The following is a 14,017-nucleotide window of genomic DNA, read 5'->3' as shown; positions in this document are numbered from 1 at the left end:
GATTGCAAAACAAGTTTTCATCCTTAAATTAAAGTGTCATGTCTTGAGAAAATCAGGCGCTGCTTATCACTGACCGCAATGAGTTGTGAGATTCTTGTAAAGTAGCTGGTTTGCGGAAAGAGTTGGATAACAGTCAGATGTAGAGAGGACCTTGTTGACAACCTGCTAGAGTTCAGTGCAACTCAAACAGTTGTGACGATTCTTCAAGCGGATATTGATCTATGGGTATGGACACTTACAACACTTATAAATCTTTACCCTTTTTTATAGATTTACCAAAATGCGTCTAAAAACATTGTGCATGCTCTTGCTCAGAACCCCAAAGCTCTTTCCAATATATTCAGTCTGTTTTTTTCTTTCGATGGTGATGCTGTTTTTTTGGTGGTATTTATTTTTTTTCAGATATAATGATATTAAAGAAAAACACATATGTTGTCATCATTACTTTCCGTCTCATCTTCAGGAGTCTCAGAAGACCGAGGCCAATCAGATTCAACGCAGACACGAGAGGAAGAAGGAGAAGAGGAAAAAGAGCGCAAGGCTGCAGATTCAGCATCAGCAAACTATTCAGGAGAGCCTAGAGCAAGCCGGTACCACGGCTCAGATGGAGGAGACCCACATCCAGCCGCAGCCAAGAGAACTGCGGCCTCAGAGTGAGCCGCTGCCGACACCGCCGCCGGTCCATATGGAGATGCCTCAGAGGACCGTTATTAAAACTGAACCGAAAACACCAAAGGTATGAGAGAGCTGGGCTTTCATTTCCAATCGCCATATGTTTGGTCAGAACCAGACCAGTAACTAGTTCATCTACGCCTTTAGGTTCCTAAAGTCCATCATCCATCAGTGATCCAGGAGACGGGGTTCTGTAAGGAGTTTGTGATTGGAGATCTGGTGTGGTCCAAGGTGGGCACCTATCCCTGGTGGCCCTGCATGGTATCCTCAGACCCACAGATGAAGGTCCACACTCGCATTAACACCAGAGGTAGGAACTATTGACTGCACAATCGTCTCCATCTGTGTTTTCAATGCTTAAGCTTGTAACTCCTCTTGTCAACAGGACATAGGGAATATCATGTCCAATTCTTCGGCAGCGTTGCAGAGCGAGCCTGGATCCATGAGAAAAGGATAGTCACATACCAAGGGAAGCAGCAGTTTGATGAGCTTCAGGCCGAGACGCTGCGCAAAGCCACAAACCCTGTGGAGAGGCAAAAAGTATGTCTTTTTAGAAGGATTATGTTATTATTTCATCAGTATATTAACATGAAGGGGAGGCATTCAAGCCCGGATGGATACCTTTAAAATCACAGGTTTGCAAAGTCTTTACATCCTTGAAATCATTTAAAGGAGGACTTTATAAAAATCTGAACCTAAATTAAAGATAATCGCTATGATATCAATGTTTCCAGTAGGGCTCGACGATTTTGCCAGACATTAAAATTGAGATTAATTTCAACAAAAACTGCGATTTTATTTCAGTTTTTTTTTTGCACTGGCTCCAATGTTTCACCTATGGCTTTCAGTTTTTGAAAACTTTTTTCCAGAGTCCATTGCTGCAGGATTTAACTTTAACCTTTGAGTGAAATAAATGCTTACTTCTACTAGCATGCTTTGATCAGTGTGCTAGCTGCAACACTCTCTACCTTTCTCTGTGGCTGTAAACCCACTTTATGCGTTTTACTGCCACCCAAAGGGCTGGAGGGAGAAATATAGTGTCTTACTCTTGCTAACTGTAATTTGACTACAATTGAGTAGCTCTGCGATTTGAAAATAAGGTTTTGTTAAATTATGATTATATTGCAAATAAAATTAATTATCCAACCCTAGTTCACTGTGTTGTTTAGTTTAAAGACAATATTTTTATGCTTCCTATTATACTGAAGGAAATCATTATATCATGACTAAGGTTAAACCAGAAAAGGGGTGGGACAAAAATTAAGTGTAAACTTCCAAACACTGTTTTTTTTTAACATGTACTTTTATGATGAAGATGTAGTAATTTACCATGTTGGTTCAGGAGCCTTATGTCTGAAAAGACTACCTGCTCCATATTTTTTCCACTTGTGCTAAATAAACAATTAGAAATATTACTCAAATGTGATTTAAAATGCTAGATCTTGACAGGAGGTTTGGCCTAGTTTCCTCTGTTTGACTGTTGTAGAAGCTGTGATTGCTGTATAGTTTGACTTTTCTGACGTCTTAAAGCAGTCTTTGATCAATGCTTGGCTTTGAACTTCTGCTGCTGCTTCACTTGTTTTCAGCTCAATGATTCAGTTTTACATCTTTGTGGGGAGTCGTTCACAGACTGTTTGCCAAGGTTGAGTTAATAGCTCTTTGCTAATCACCTTATTAGTCTTAAAGTGCTTCCTTATAATTCAGCTTCATTGTTTTATTTTCCTGCAGAGCTGCACTGTAGTATTTAAATTTTATACTTTTATAAATTCCTGATAAATTATTATTAATAAATAAATGCTCCATTTTATCCTGTTTCTAGCTTCTGAAGCCCATCCCTCAGAGGGAGCGTACTCAGTGGGAAGTAGGTGTCGGACACGCTGAGGATGCTTTCCTCATGACACGGCAGGAGCGGATCGACAACTACACCTTCATCTACGTCGATCCGGTCCCAGAAGAGGCCCCGCCTACCAAGAAGCCCAGCATCAAGGCTGAGAAACGGAGCCGGCGCTCCAGCGGCTCGGTCAGTAAAAAAGAGGAGGTGAGCGTAAAATCACCCAGCAGAGAGCAGCAACCACGGAGGCAGCTGCCACGGAGGCAGTGCAGCATTTCCAACACAGAGGACAGCACAAACTCACAGCCCGTAGTGGAAGAGAAGAACCACAGGGGAGAACAACAGAAGAGGGGTTCTCCGAAGCCAAACACCGGCTCTGACGCAAAACAGGACTCTCCACCGCCGCCGGTCAGGCCATGGAAAACGGCAGCTGCGAGGAAGCTGCTGCCTCTCTCAATCACCATGAAGAGGCTGAATGTGGAGATCACCAAGTGTGATTGGCCCCTCTTGCAGAAAAACATCACACCACCCCCAAAGAAAGAGGAAGAGAAGAAGGAGAAAGTGGAGAAAGATACCAGGCAGCCTGACCTGGGATACTGCTCACCTGATGTGGGTCTAACTGGGTGTTAACAGACGGACGGAGAAATGGTGCAAATATACTTTAAGTTCTGATCTGAATGTTGCTTTCAGCAGGACAGCAGAGTCAAACGTGAACCCAGTCCGGAGGAGGATGAGGAAGAGGGGGACGAAGGTGAGGAAGAGAGCGATGAGAGGAGAGGCTCCCCTGCAAGCAGGAGGAGCGAATCAGCAAATCAACAACCCTCTTCACCCGGATCACCCAGCAGCAGTCCTCAAGGTGAGTAAACAAAGCGCATCCATGCAGGATGTTGGGCTAAATATAGGAAGAAGTACCCTTAAAACAAATTCCTCTTTTATTAAAGCAGCCTACACAAAAAAAAAAACCTTCAATCTCTTGTAAGAATCAGAAGATCTGACTTTTGAGGTAATTTTCAATACCAAGTCAAGACCTTCTCTATGCCTTAGGTATAAGCATGATGTGACAGAGCGACCCGTTTTTCTTAGCCAACAGTAACTATGTTGCTGGAAGGCTAAAGTTAATTTTGTCCCCATGCACTGTATGTAGAATAGCACAGAAGGGGAAAAAATCTGTCTTTAAGAGATCTGCAGCGTGAAATGGCATTTTGGTGTCATAAAAATCTCTTTCAGCAAAAACCTGCAAAAAAAAAAAAAAAGGTCCTCCCAGAGCTGCCTCCAGCTCTTCACACATCATGTGAGCTTTAGAAGATCAAGCCAACGTCATGGAAACAAAGGAAAACCTGGAGTGGAGCCGTCAGTAGAAATAGGAGCAAATAAAACTCTTTGGAACGATTTTTCAGACTATAATGCTGCCATGAGGTTTATTTTGAGGGCTTTTTGCTCATTTTAGCCCAGATTGCCAAATTAAATTTGACTTTTTTTTTGTTTTTTCTGTGCGACATATTTACAGGTCTAATATTAGACCACATTTGAAAATAAAAATACTAACAATGAGGCATGTTAAATATTTATGTTTGCTCTCAGGCTCTCAGGAGAGGAAGCCTCAGCGGCGGTCAGTCCGTAGCAGGTCTGAGTCAGAGAGAGGCGCCGAACCTGTCCCCAAGAAGAAAACCAAAAAAGAGCAGGTATGAGTCTACCTCTATTAACCTGCTGTTCAGACATTTAAAAAGCAGCCAGCAAGCAGGGAAGACGTTGAAGATTTTGCTTCTCTCTTATTCAGTTCAGCACACCATGCTAGAAAAAAAAAACAAGACATGAGCCGATGATCCCACAGTGAACATTTCATTTTAAATGGCTACAGATGCATTTTTTTTACATAGAGAAAACATTAAATAAATGTAAGAGCTGTGAATTTAACTATGAAAACTCTTCTTCTCAGGCTGAGATGGCTCCGGAAACTACGCTAAAGACGGGCTCACAGAAAGGTATGAAAAATACACTTTAAAGAAAAATTCGTAACAACAAACTCCTTTTTATACATCTGAAATCCCTCCAACCCCTCTGAAGGAGCCAGTGAGATCTCTGATGCCTGCAAACCCCTGAAGAAGCGAAGCAGAGCCTCAACAGACGTCGAAATGGCTTCATCTCAGTACAGAGATACCTCTGATTCCGACTCCAGGGGTCTCAACGACCCACAGGTGGGCTTCAAAGGACACTCGCAGACAAACAGGAACACAGAGCTGAAAAGCAAAGTGACATAACAAAATAAATCCCTCAGACTGTTTTTTTTTTTTTTTTCTTAGCTTAAAACATAAAAGAAAAAGAAACACCACTTCACTCTCATCCTTATATTAGAGTTGAATGATTTATTTTGTTTCTATTTAGTGAATCTTATCTTCTGATGCTTTGTGAATAATTCCAGGGATTATTTGGGAAGAGCCTCGACAGTCCAGCTGCAGCAGATGCTGATGCTTCAGACACTCAGTCTGTGGACTCCGGTTTGTCCCGACAAGACAGTGGTGCGGGACAAAGAGACACGGTTTGCCAGGTATAATTGAACTCTGTTGGATTACTTCATACAGCGCCCAGCTAAAGCTATAACCTGTTTCTTCAACCTTAAAAAGCTTTCATGTATTTTACTGGGATTTTAGCTGAGTTCAGTTTAATCCACCTTCACTGTTCACATTATTGCTCTACGTTGTGTCGCTCTGTAAAATGTGAATACTTTAGCATGGCTGCACACGTTGAGTCATTTGATGATCTAACAAATGTCTGTGTTGTCTAGATCTGCGAGGTGTATGGGGAGGGCTTAGTGGTGTGTGAGGGTGACTGCAACAGACAGTTCCACCTGGAGTGTCTGGGCCTGTCGTCGCCTCCAGAGGGCCGATTCACTTGCAGTGAATGTAGAAATGGTGAGAGCAAAGAGACGGCCTCCTCTTACGTATCCAGAGTTGAGTATTTCTCTCTTGTGACACTTTTTATGTTTCCCTTTTTTTTTTATCTTATAGGCAATCATCCTTGTTTTAGCTGTAAATCAGTGGACCCAGAGGTGACTCGCTGCTCCGTGTCTGGATGCGGATGCTTCTACCACGAGGATTGTGTGCGTAAATTGCCAGGCACCACCAGCGGTTCTGGTGGAGGCTTCTGCTGCCCTCAGCACAGCTGCTCAACCTGCTGCCTGGAGCGGGACGTCCAGAGAGCCAGTAAAGGTAGAGCAGTTTATTTGACCGTTTTTAAATCAGCGGACTGTAACCCAGCTTTTCAAGGTGAAATCTGAACCTTTCCTACATTCATCTCTAGGAAACCAACTCAGTGTTGAGTTGGTTTGACATTATAAATACGGTGCCATATCATAAAACAAGATACAGTGTGTGTCTGAAGTAATTTTTGGAGCAGATACACATTGATAAATGACTCCATGGTTCCCTAATTGTTTTGTCGTGAGTATTTTGTGATACAGAACATCCAGTTCTCTGTTTGGTTGAAATAAGATGTACCTGGAGGACCACTGGGGACAAATACAACTAATGCAACGTTCCTGGAAATTGATGATGAGTCATCCTGCCTCAAATAAACCATGTGGAAAAGGGAAGAGATGGCCTGTGTCATTCAAAGGGACACAATGACCCCATTTTTTTCTCTGCATATAGTAAAGAAACTAAATGAGTTTATATTACTCTCGTTTACAAGGATCTTTATAAAAAAAAGGGACTGATAGATTATCATATATATCAAAATATATTAGAAACATGGTAGTAGCAGCGTCATTACCTCCATAGTTTGGTGGTTTAAATCATCTTTTCATTTAGTCATAATTATCTTCTAAAAAAGATTGAAATGATAATTAATAATTTTTCTTAATGGAAATAATCAAGGATTACTAACTTTCCTATTAGTATTAAAATGAAACAGAGCTGCATTTCTAAATGTGCTAATTTCTGCTGTTTGTGAATTAAATGTTTAAATGCCGGTAGCCAGATGAGATGGCTGCTGTTCAGTCTGACTGGAAAGGAGGAACGTTTAGTACAATCCTTCGAGCTGATTGGGTGACGTGCTGGCTAGCACCCGCCTGCCTTGATACGTTTTCAGCCAATCATAGCATCACAATAGGATTCGTCTGCAGCTTCCTGAGCGTTTTCACAACAAGTGGAGTAAGCTGATAAATCGAACTTTTTTCTAAACCCGTCTGAAGAAAAGCAGACATCTTTCCTATCTACAAATGCACAAAGTGCTTCTCTTTGCTTTTTTTTTTAAACAAGAAATTGTCACTATTTTGGCTAAAACTGAGTCAATTGCGCTATCAACAGGTGAGTCCTCCAGCGCAGACATGTTTGTAGTGCCCCAGCAAGGCCCTTCTGACTGTCGTCATTCCCACATGTCTTGTGTGAATTTTATTTTATTCATTAATCCATTATTAAATACTGGAATTTGAAAATGTATTTTCAAATCCTGTTTCTAAATGGAGTTTTAAAATCCAAAATTCCTAAATCTGATTATAAATACCTTTACTAATCAAACATTTAAAAAGGTTATTCCTTTTTCAATTTTCTTTTTCATCTTGTATTTTAAAATCCTTTTTGCAATTGAAACTTTGTTTTTGCTTTACCATTTACCTTTTCTGTGATCCTTCTGGTCTAAGAGTAAAATTAAATCACTGTTGCTGCTCAGATTCAACCAGCTCCCTCATTGGTCATCATGTTTTGGCAGTCTAACCAATGAAAGAGTTGGAAATGAAGATGGAAATGCGTTAAGGAATAACCTTTTTAAATATGTGATTAGTAAAGGTATTCATAATCAAAGGAATTTTGTTCTTTGAATTTTCATAGTATATAATAAATACAAGTAGAATTTAATGCAACTTACAATTCTTCTTAATAATTCAATTTAAAATGTGCAATTAGAAAATTCTTTGAGTTTGATTTCAAATTGCCTGATTTAAATGTAAATTTCAGCAACTCTAGTTTCTCAATATTTATCAAGAACAAAAGTAATAAATGCATTTGATGTTCTTTTACCTCTTTTAAAAGATAACTTTAACATTACATCCAAAAACTGATTAACCATTAGTATTATACATAACTGAAGAACATTTAATGATAGAAAAGCGTTGATTAAAGTGGGTTACCGGTAATTTTAAAAGATATTGTCATCATCATATTTAGTAGCCACCGTTCAGAACTCATTTAACAAAGGAGGAATATGTAGCATAGCCCTGTATGCTCACTGTAAACTACAACAGATAGCATTGTATTTATAGCATTATGAGTGTTTTTCATTTCCAGGATAGATGGAAGAAGAAACGGCCACTTTCTGCCATATCCACCAACCAATCAAGTTGCAGGGACATTCTTGTTTAGGATTAAAATGCATTGCCGTCCGGCTCGACACCCACAAAATAACTTCCCTTTACCCGACAGCAAGCAGAAGGCTGCAGTTTCTCAAGATAATAGAAAACCTCTATAAGATCCAACTGGCAAACAACTTATTTATTTTTTAATTTCTCTGGTTCTTATGTGACCTCCCCACTTCCTTATGCCACCCTGGGAAAGAGCACATATCAAAAAGGAGGTTTTAATTTAAGTGAAAATTGGTGATCTCATCCTGGGAAAACATAACTCAGCTGTGGTTAATGCCTTGGTAAAAAGGGAAATAAGTGGGAAGTCTAAATAGTTTACGAGCAGAAAAATACATCACTACCTGAATGCTCCATTGCTACCAATGAGTGCAATATAAACATACTTTCCCTTTTTTTTTTTTTTTTTTCTTCAAAGTAACTGGGGTTAATGTGCTGTGAGTAATGTCTGAGTTGAAAAATCATCCGAAGCACAATAAAGGGCTGCTTTTTTTCTGTCATTTTAATTACATCTTAAGCCCCTAAATGAATATGACCTCCCTATTTTTTATCTAAAACTAAATGATCAGTGAGAGAAGGCCTACCGCGTCTTATGTGACCTATGTTTACAAAGGTTTGTGTCGTTTCCCAGGCCGTCTGATTCGTTGCATCCGCTGCCCGTTGGCCTATCACCCCAGCGACGGCTGCCTGGCTGCTGGCAGCGTCATCCTCACCCATCACATCATGATCTGCAGCAACCACGGCAGCGCCAAGAAGAACGGCCTCCTCTCCTCCCCCGTCAACGTGGGCTGGTGCTTTCTGTGTGCCAGAGGTAAGCTTCCACCACTTAACACTCCAGCTTCACTTCATCACAGCTTAGTCTCTGGCTTTACCCCTGAGTCAGCTCATTCATCTTTTTTTCTTTTTCTTTTCGTATTTTAGAAAACTTTTTAATGCAGTCGTTTTTGCAAGAGTGTCTGCTGGGTGGGAAAGTCAGATTTTGCATTGCCTTTTAATGTGTAGATGTTTGAATTTATGTTTCATGTTTAGGACTTTGCTGTGACATTTTGCTTTTGTTTTCCATTGTAAAGTTATTAACCCCAGGCTTTTTACACTGCACTCTACTTGGACGAACACAGATAAGGCAGAAAACAGGTTTTCTAATCCGGAGATCAGGCCCGACGCTTAAACGCAGAGTCGAGTGCATTGTTTGGCCAATTTTACGTCGCAACAGACTTTTGGTTGAATCTGTTACGTGTGTTTGAGGCTGTGCGTGTGTTTCTCTCTGTGTGAAATTTGGTTAATTTTTCGAGTTTGACTGCGGCTCACCCCTCGTCTCTTCCTGTGTGTCTTGTGTAGGGCTGTTAGTGCAAGACCTTACTGACACCATATTAAGTTCATATGCCTATAAGTCCCACTACCTTCTGACTGAGTCAAATCGTGCTGAGTTGAAATTACCTATGATTCCCTCTCCTTCGTCAGCTACCAAAAAGAATGTTGGGAAAGGTAACTGAACAGTTTTTCTTTCTCCTTTGATCCCCCCCCCTCCCCTCCCCTCGTCCTCCCCTGGTCTGTGTCTGTGTCGTGCCTGCTCCCGCTCCGATCCAGTTTCCCCCTTTTTGCACACGTCTTTTATTTCAAAGCCTTCAGGTGAAGAGTTAATTAACTTGATTACACATGCAGTTCATTTCAATGCAGAGTGACACAAATGAACCGCGTCCCAGTTCCAGATAACACTGGGCCTCATGCAAGAATTATCATCCAGACTGTTGGTTTTTAGTGGACAGTCGCTAAAGCTGCGCCTGGAGTTCTGTCTGAATCTGAGAGTTAATTAAAGCATATAAGGTTATAGGTTACCTTGCAAAAAGGAGAAATGCACAGGACCTGTTGTAAAAGGAGCAGAAACGATACAAATCTACCCAGCCTTGGTGCTAGAAGATGCTTATTAAAAAGCCTTTAATGTGCATTTTACATCTAAGATGAAAAAATGTTTTCCTCTGTTAATATCCTCTATCCAGAATTTCTGAAGGGGAAAAGTTTTAGTTAAACCTGGTTTATTTTAATAAAACATCTTCTTTAAGGAACCTTTGGCTATCCGATTATTAATTGAATAATTGAAACATTAATTGAAAATAATCAACAGATATACCCTTGGTTCTCATATCATAACCTACTCTGAACATAAGGCCCCATCTTCCCACAGTGTTTCAGCACATCCGTCTTTCCACATTTTGTCTTGGTAGCACCAAAGGTGACAGGCAACACAATATTGACAGATTATATGTTGTTTTTAATGATAATATAAAAAGTGTTTCTGCTCATGTAGGTCAGTAATTTGTAGAACCACCCTCCTACATCTGGAGATTTATGCTCATTCTTCTTTTTGAAAGTCATCCCCACAGTATAATACTTCCACCACTGTCACTTGTGTGGATGGAGAATGTTAACTGCTATTTTCCTTCTATGCTAAATGGTTTTAGTCTCATCTGGCTCAGGCACCATCCTTCACATGTTTAATCTTTCAGGAACTTTCTCTCAACTCAGTATTTTGGAGTGCATGGATATGTATGCTCCACTGAGCATACAGTGGATCCCTGCAGCTCCTCTAGAGTTACCACAGGCCTCTTGGCTGTTTCTCTTTTTAATAGTCTCCTTCCTTAGCAGCTGTGCCATCATTTTTCCATTTTTGGAACTTGAACGGTAGGATGTTCTCTACCACTTTGTCCCTGAGCTGCCTGTTGCCTGCGGTTCTCTGATGCTCTTTACTGTAGGAAACCCCTGAAGCCTGTAAACATGATTAAAATACTCAGTCAGATACTAGATGACTTTTCAGGGCCAATTCCTTCATTTATTGTTATTTAGGGCTTTTGGAGTAAATAAGGCTGAATTGTAACGCACGTCAAATGCAGATTTTAAACAGGGTCTCAATTTATTTCACTATATAGTGATGCACCGCTTCATATTGATCTATTACATTTCATTTAATTTAATAAATATTTAAAAGTCTTTAGTTCAAACTTGAAAAAAAGAAAAAAATTAAATAAATTAAGTACTTGGATTCAGAACTCAAAGTTAGATATCTATGTATGCTTAAGTTAGAATTAATGTGGCTCCTGTGGTTGACCAATGACTGGTCCAGATTGTTTCTCGTTATGAAGACTTTTGGCCTTGAAGAAAAATATAATATTTACTAATATTTGCGATATTGTTCTTGCATGGGGTCCACTCCAGAATCTGGGTGCTTACAGCACCTAGAAATAAGCAAAAAGAAAACTAAATATGATGGAGTTTTGCTGCTGCAGAAACAACCAGCCGTCAAACTTCAAGTAGCTCTCTATGATTCCCCTCTGCAAGATGTTCTGGGTTAATTAATTCTGGTTGTTTTTTTGATTATTTTTTCTGCCCTATGTGGATCACTGCTGGAGGTGCACTGCTTCTCTGCTTCATCACTCCGGGCTTATTTTTTCACTTTTGTTTTATTTGAAAGGGTCTTGTTCAGCTTCACCTCTTTCATGCTCACTGCAGCTATGTGTGTTAGTTTGTTTTTGTTTTTTTTACAACTCGTCTTGGATGGAATGGAACCTCAGTCAGTCATTTGTGTGCATTTAAGACAAGATGATTCCAACTGTTTTTAAACTGGTAATAAAAGAGAAATCAGAAACAGGAATATTGTAAACATTGGATTCCATACAAGCCGATCTCTGCAGGAGGTGCTGTGCGATGGGACAAGTTCGCTTCTCTAGCAGGACTGCATGCCTGCTTATTGCAAATAATGTTTGTTGGAGTATAACCCTGAATAATTCCTAGCTTGCTGGCTGACTTTGTTTTCCGGTGCTGCCGCATGTAATTCCCATAGATTGGTCTTGGTACATTGCTCTGAATCTGATTGTAAGACATGTAACAGCTCCAATAGAGGCTGTTACCTAGAAGAGTTTCTGAGTATTTTCTTTAATTTATTTATATGCAATGACAGTCACAGCAGCATTTAATCAAGTTAATATATCCTGTTTAGATTTGCTTACTGAAAAATAATTACCAAATTTTAATTTCAAAAGTATATATTTGCCTACATTTAAAGAAAATAAGGATTTGAAATGATATTTTCTGGCTTGTCTGCAAATGAGATTCAGAGTTTGTCCAGGTGTTTAATGTGCATCCACCTAATCGTGCACTCCTCCTCTCTTTGCATACCCACTCTCCCAATTCGCATGCACACACAAACACACACCTACATATACACACAAACACATGTTTACATCCATTCAAATGTAGGAGGCAAGTTGCTGTGCTGCGATTCATGCCCAGCTTCCTTCCACCCGGAGTGTCTGGAGATGGAGATGCCAGAAGGTGCTTGGTCCTGCAGTGATTGCAGGGCAGGGAAGAAGCCTCACTACAAACAAATTGTCTGGGTCAAACTGGGAAACTACAGGTAGGCAGAGCATGCTGATCACAGACTGCTGACGGTTAGGCTTTTTTTTTTTTTTAAGTGTGTTATATGGAATTTAAAGTTCTTGTCTATATTTTGTCTTTATAAATGGTAAAAAGGCCACTTCTTAAAAACACCATCATAAAATATGTGCCAAACTTCTCTTATTTTTTAAGTTTTTCTCTCAAATAGTCAGGCAGTTTTTTTAAGGGTTTTCATCAATAGATCTCCAGGCTTTTTGTGGTTTATCCTGCTTTTCTTTCACTTCTATAGATAAAAGAAAGAAAAGCTTCCCCTCCTCCAACTTAACTCACACATTGCCTGTGTTTTTTGTTCCTGTCACATTTTTTTCCACTTCAAATATCACACTAAGATCATCAATGACCATAAACCAAAATGTAAGCCACCCATACACTACAAAAACTAATAATTTGTCATCTTAAAGTTCATGATTTTTAAGTCCTACCTTTTTTTTTCTGTTCTGGCGATCAGGAAAAAAAAAAAAAAAAAGCAATAATGGCAAAAATAGGCTAATTTGATCCATAACACTCTACTGAAAAGTAATATCAGGTTTATTTCCCCAAAAATTATCTTGAGTTTCGTAATAGTCCACCAAAGGTGTTTTTTTTTCTGCCATAAAAAAGTACACATTTTAGATCATCTACGCTGTGTGGAAGTATTCACCTACCTATTTACTCCATAGATTGAGTGTAACTTCCATTTTGACTATCCATAAAGGCTCTCCCATGAATGCATCATGTATTCTTTGTTTAACTGGTGCTTCACAATACAGGGAACAATATACCTTTGATTGACATGATGGCCAAATAGATAAGCTTTGCAATGATGCATCAGAAGTGCAGGGGCAGGCTGAAAAAATAGGGATTATTTTTCTGTTTAAAGAGTGAGAGGAGAGGAGAAGCGGTTACTCAAGCTTGAAATTTAGAATATTTGCTTGAATGGAAATTTGTGTATATCTAAACATCGAATTTTTTTTTATTATTATTGTCAAATTAGTCATAAAATTCAAATAATCCAGTTTGCATTTAGTCCAAATTTAGCACAATTGTGCCGAATGGACATTTTACATACAAAAAAGGTCATAGTTTCACAATGCTGATGACTAGAGATCTGAAATTCTACAGTTTTTGTCCACAACATAAAGAACAAGTAAGTGGGAGAGCTCAACTATAAATTATGCAAAAGCAATAACATAAAAAGCATTTTTTTATTCTTTTATCTTTATTATATATATAAAGGGTTTTTTGGACATGTTTAAAGTCACACAGCTCTAGTTGTGTAAAACCTGTGGAGTCTGTACACGTATTCCCAGAAGCTTGAAAGTCTTAGCTTTCAAATGAGATATATCACAAACATTTGGCAGTTATGATGTGATTTTACTGGACAATGAAAATTTTGGTATGCAATACCTTTGTGCACAAGCTATAAAAAGGTGGGTGTTAAGGAATTAAAGGTTTTGCTTTGTTTATGGATAAACTGAGTTAATCCCAAAAGCAGCTTTTTAAGTACTCAAGCTTTTTTTTGTTTTTGTTTTTTAAGGGAAATGGTCTTTTAAAAAACCCAAACGCCTGGCAAAAACCCCCAACAACAAATGTCTGGTTGTACCATCCCTGGGCTGAACCAACTGCCATCAAGTGTGCAAGTCTTTGATAATTCTTCCTGTTAAAAGGGAGTTTTTCCTCTCCACTGTCGCTACAAGCATGCTTAGTGTGGGGGATTGTATTTGAGTCAATGAGTC

General features: G+C 39.4%; 1 protein-coding gene across 4 annotated transcripts in view; it reads left to right on the top strand.

Moving 5' to 3' along the window:
* The window catches only part of whsc1l1 (Wolf-Hirschhorn syndrome candidate 1-like 1), a 39,533-nt gene that overhangs the window by 12,873 nt on the left and 12,643 nt on the right, over positions 1-14,017 (top strand). The window contains exons 3-16 of one of the 4 annotated variants that reach the window (XM_015382578.1): positions 464-736; positions 820-982; positions 1,058-1,212; positions 2,492-3,112; positions 3,194-3,359; positions 4,085-4,185; positions 4,440-4,485; positions 4,568-4,698; positions 4,923-5,048; positions 5,286-5,412; positions 5,509-5,709; positions 8,485-8,664; positions 9,192-9,338; positions 12,105-12,261. In XM_015382578.1, coding sequence (XP_015238064.1) covers positions 464-736; positions 820-982; positions 1,058-1,212; positions 2,492-3,112; positions 3,194-3,359; positions 4,085-4,185; positions 4,440-4,485; positions 4,568-4,698; positions 4,923-5,048; positions 5,286-5,412; positions 5,509-5,709; positions 8,485-8,664; positions 9,192-9,338; positions 12,105-12,261 — 2,594 coding nt within the window. The remainder of the gene's footprint in view (positions 1-463; positions 737-819; positions 983-1,057; positions 1,213-2,491; positions 3,113-3,193; positions 3,360-4,084; positions 4,186-4,439; positions 4,486-4,567; positions 4,699-4,922; positions 5,049-5,285; positions 5,413-5,508; positions 5,710-8,484; positions 8,665-9,191; positions 9,339-12,104; positions 12,262-14,017) is intronic. The other 3 variants (XM_015382579.1, XM_015382580.1, XM_015382581.1) reach the window with 3 other exon arrangements.

The sequence above is a fragment of the Cyprinodon variegatus genome, unplaced genomic scaffold, assembly GCF_000732505.1.
Source record: "Cyprinodon variegatus isolate N-32 unplaced genomic scaffold, C_variegatus-1.0 Scaffold260, whole genome shotgun sequence".
NCBI classification, from domain to species: domain Eukaryota; kingdom Metazoa; phylum Chordata; class Actinopteri; order Cyprinodontiformes; family Cyprinodontidae; genus Cyprinodon; species Cyprinodon variegatus.
The sequence above is the reverse complement of the archived record's forward strand: the minus strand, read 5'-3'. Positions and strand labels throughout refer to the sequence as shown.